The following is a 4,679-nucleotide window of genomic DNA, read 5'->3' on the forward strand; positions in this document are numbered from 1 at the left end:
AAAAGGGAATCACCATTAAAATGAAAAGGCTATCATTAAGGTGAAATGAATTTATCAAAAGATCCTCATATGACATGGTTCTTACTTAATAGAAGAAATGTGCCAACCCAATGACTGCTGTCTGGGAGGTCTAAAATCCCTCTCATATTCCCTGATCATAATATGAAGAAACATCATTCCTTGAATAACATGATGATCAAAAGTATAATGTATTATATATCCCTGTTTCCTGTTTTCATACATCACTGAGAGATAATGGGCATAAGAAGCACGATCCTGAGAAACCAACCATACAATGTTTTGACAGAAATGTTCTTGGATAGAATAACAGAACTTTCACTGCGCCAAGTGACTGCTAGATGGTGTTCAGCTATGTATAAATACAGCATATCTACCTTATTTAGGGGCCACGAACAAAAATAGATAGGAAATCAAAAAACATACTATGACTTCTCATAATATAGCCGGAAATAGCCCTATATACAAATTTTCTCTATTTTCCCTCCCTGACTAAAGTCTGCTTCGGAAATTTGCTGATCTAGGCCTCCAAGGTCGCATAGTAGTATTGTCTTCCAAATCACGTGTGCATCCTCCAAGGGATCAGACCATCCTCTAAGGCTCTAACAACTGTTTAATGACTAGAGCTGAGTCCCCTCAATGATTTTATGGGTCCCAGGGTTAGATGAATAGATGTGAAGTCCCTGAATCACCAATTTAATATCTGCAGTTAAAAATTTGCCATGCCAATGGACCCGAGAACACCAAAAGTATGTTACCCATATTGTCTCTGAACACACCTCCAATGTCCTCAGGCCCTGGATTGCCATAACTGCTTCCATTGAAGTTCAACTTGACTGCTGAATGAGGAATATTTTGACAGGAAAGTGGGTACCGCAATTAAGAGAAACCCAAAAAGAAAGATAAATAATACCAATGACTATGCTAAAAATAATCTTTCCTCCTCTTACTTCAGGATTGCAGAGCATAATCCAATTCCAACTTCAACGGAGATGGGGAAATCAAATTTTGCCAGTGAAGTAGTTCAAATATTATTGAAAGAACACAAAGTTGTATCTTTCCAAGAATCTTCATAGTAGACAACATATATGGGGTAAACATGATTGGTCCATTTGTTCTACACAATGTTCCTTTATTTGCACCTAGCGAGGGAGGAAGCTGGAATTTTCATTTGGGAACTGACAGACCTAGAATTCTTTGTTCTATGATCGGTAATGGTTAGAAACTATTGGCACAGTCAATATCACTTCTCCGAAGTAATCCTTAGGGGTTTTGTTGTGAAATTATTCCATTTTCACAAGACTATTGACTGCAACAGCAAATATATTTGAGGAAGTCCTCTTAAAGGCTTTATTCACCACCGTGTCAAACCAGAACTTTATGGCATTGCCTTTCTCAACATCATTAACCAATCCAAGTCAAAGCATAGTTGCAAGGAAGTAGTCCCTTCTAGCTTCCACCTTTCACTTTTCTCTTATTTTTGCATCTTAATCTGGTAAAAATAAAGTGAAGAACTGAATCAACCTCATAACCGTCCTAAATTCTCTCAATTTGACCTCCACTCAATTCCTATTCTCCTCTACAACTCTGCTACATCATCAGAGCTCAGTAAGAGAGGGAAGGTTTTCTAGGTCCAGATGAATTTCAACCTCTCAGGATTACACCAGAAAAACTTGTTACACAAATACACAATACAAAGAAAGAAAGAAAGAAAGAAAGAAAGAAAGAAAGAAAGAAAGAAAGAAAGAAAAAAAACAAACAAACAAAAAGAGCCTAGTAGAAGAGAGATTAATAAAAAATAATAATAATAAATAAATGAGATGAACAACCAAAGCAACGAAAATGCATAGTATATTGGAATCTTGTCCCATAATAAAATTAGGAAGACCAGTCAAGAATCCTTTTTGGATACTCAAATTAAGCCCCACCTTCTTGACTCAAAAGCATAGTTCAAAAAATTGCCGAAATTTTGAAATTTGGTGATTTCGATGAGGTAGAGACAAAATAAAAGGCAAATTAAGCAATCAACACTGATTCATAGAAATTTCGGTCATGTCCACACTGTAGACAAAAATGCACTGTTTCGGCAAAATTTCACCAATTTCAGTAATTTCAGTCTGACTGGAATGGCCTACCGAAACAAACTTATGAACTATAGAATCAGGTAACTTTCCTTCCCTTCCTCCTGAGTTAGATCTTCCCACTGTTGTTCGGAAAGGAACAAGAGCATGTACCATTCGTATAGCCAAGTTTGTTTCCTATGATGCAAATTCTTCCACAAGTGTTGCTTCTCAGTTTCTCTTTCCTCAACTCCTAATTTGAAGAATGTCATTGAGGCCATGATTGACCCAAAGTGAAAGGATGCTATGAGTTTAGAAAAGATGGCTTTTGTGAAGAACTACACCTGGGAACTTGTTGATCTTCTAGAGGTGAGAGTCCCGGTAGGATGTAGATGGGTCTACTTAATCAAATATTGATTATATGAAACTATTGAAAGATATAAAACAAGGTTGGTGGCCAAAGGATCAAGTGTATAGAATTGACCATCAAGAGACATTTGCCCCAGTGGCCAAGCACAACTCAATAAGGTTTCTTTTATCATTGCCAGCCAATCGAGACTAGCCACTGTATCAGTAGGACGTGAAGAATGCATTCCTCCATGACAACTTGGATGAGGAAGTGTATATGCCAATCCCTCCAGGCTTCAAGTTCCCCACAGCTGAAGGGAGAGTGTGTCGTCTTAAGAAAGCTCTATATGGTCTCAAATAGTCTCCAAAAGCTTGGTTTGGTAGGTTTGACTAACTACACTGAAGAATGGATACACTCAAAGTCAAAGTGACCATACTCCATTTACCCGACAAGGTAGTGGTAAAATCACAGCTCTAATCGTCTATGTAGACAACACTGTGGTAATCGGAAATGACCGGGAAGAAATAAAGAGACTTAAATCCTACTTAACAGTTTTCGATTTAGGACCTTAGACCTTTGAAATATTTTTTGGAAATTGAAGTGTCAAGGTCACAGAATGGCATATATTTATGTCAACAAAAGTTTGTGTTGGACGTGTTGAAAGAGACTAGGATATTGGGTTGTAAACCAGCTGATTCACCCACAGGTAAGAAACATAAGCCAGGCAAAAACTGACGATAACTTCTAATCAGAGATGAATCAAAGATTAATAGGAAAGTTGATCTATCTCACTTTGACTCGCCCTGATATTACTCATGTTGTTGGGGTGGTGAGTCAATTTATGCATGCTCCTAAGAGTGGACATTTAGATGTTGTGCATGGCACCCTCAGGTTTTTGAAGTCTAATCTAAGAAAAAGACTGTCGTACACCAAACATAACCATTTGGCTATTGAAGGTTATATTGATGCACATTGGGTAGGTTCTATTTATGAGTTTGACAAAAGCTCTACATCAAGATATTGCACATTTGTAGGTGGAAACTTAGTTACATGGAAAAGCAAAAAAACAGAATGTTGTGGCCAGATCAAGTGCACAAGCAGAGTTTTGAGTCATGCATGGAATATGTGAGTTCCTATGGCTAAAAACAATTAGTTCAAAAATTAGCATTTGAGACAAAGAACCAATTGGCTAATGTTTTCATCAAAGGGATCAATTATCTTCCATTCAATACCTTCTTGAACAAGCAAGGCATGTATGATATCCATTCTCCAGCTTGAGGTGAAGTGTTAAAGAGTACATGTTGTGAGGGTAGAATGTAAATTTTGGCAACTAAGCGTGTATTTGACCTCCTCAGGTATCCTCATGTATGGCGGTATTTATGTAATCCTACATTTCTTTTCTCAAATTAGTAAATATAGGGGAGTGATATTGATTACTCCCCAAGGGCGTTCTTACGCAACATTTTTTTCTCATTTATTGTTTTGAACTTTTTCTGACCCATGTAACAGCATAAAAGTCTTCAACTAGGTGACCAAGGCCTAGATCCTTGTACAAGTGGCAAACAAGCACCACAGGCCCACAGCAGACTAGAAACTCGTCTTAATAGAAAAGTATAATCTCAAGAAGTCATAAGATTGGGAATCCAATAGCTTTAAACACTTCAACCCTATCAGGGGTCTGAGAAACTAAAAAAGTAAATATACTGCAGGCACAAAGTGCTGCAATCGCAGAAAAACTAAATGTATCATGTAAGAGCTATCAGCTATTCCTGCTATCTTGGACCAAGAAAATACAGTGTGTGCAGGTTGAGGGGTTCAAAGGATACCTGAAGCTGGCCTATTTTGGTCCAAGCTCATAGTGGAACATGAGCGAATCCTTAAAATATGTTGCTTTTCCTAGTTTTCATTTAAAAAAGAGAGAAAGGGAGAGAGTACATTTTCTTCAAGGGTGCAACTAAGACTTCTTCTCAGGGAGGAAAAATTAATATTCAATCCAAGTAAACAGAAAAGAAAAGAAAAATTTACAAAAGAAATAGAATCAGAATATTTGCAAGAGTATCCCCTCAGCACCTTATCACATTCAACAACTTATGGTATGGGTTCTTCTTCATGAACTCCTCAATTTTCTCATGGACCTGGTCCAATGAACCTTAAGATATCAAGGTCTATGTTTTGTAAACTTCAGCTATTAACAAGAGTTTGTAATACCAGAATGTATACATATATATATATGTGTGTGGGGGGGGGGGGGG

The 4,679-nt window shown here is 37.5% G+C and overlaps 1 protein-coding gene across 1 annotated transcript in view; it reads right to left on the reverse strand.

Annotated features, from left to right (window-relative positions):
• The window catches only part of LOC122057970 (DNA repair protein RAD51 homolog 2), a 14,487-nt gene that overhangs the window by 4,692 nt on the left and 5,116 nt on the right, over positions 1-4,679 (reverse strand). Inside the window, exon 8 of the mRNA XM_042620344.1 lies at positions 86-151. Within this exon, the coding sequence (XP_042476278.1) occupies positions 86-151 (66 nt within the window). The remainder of the gene's footprint in view (positions 1-85; positions 152-4,679) is intronic.

The sequence above is a fragment of the Macadamia integrifolia genome, chromosome 12, assembly GCF_013358625.1.
Source record: "Macadamia integrifolia cultivar HAES 741 chromosome 12, SCU_Mint_v3, whole genome shotgun sequence".
Taxonomy (NCBI): domain Eukaryota; kingdom Viridiplantae; phylum Streptophyta; class Magnoliopsida; order Proteales; family Proteaceae; genus Macadamia; species Macadamia integrifolia.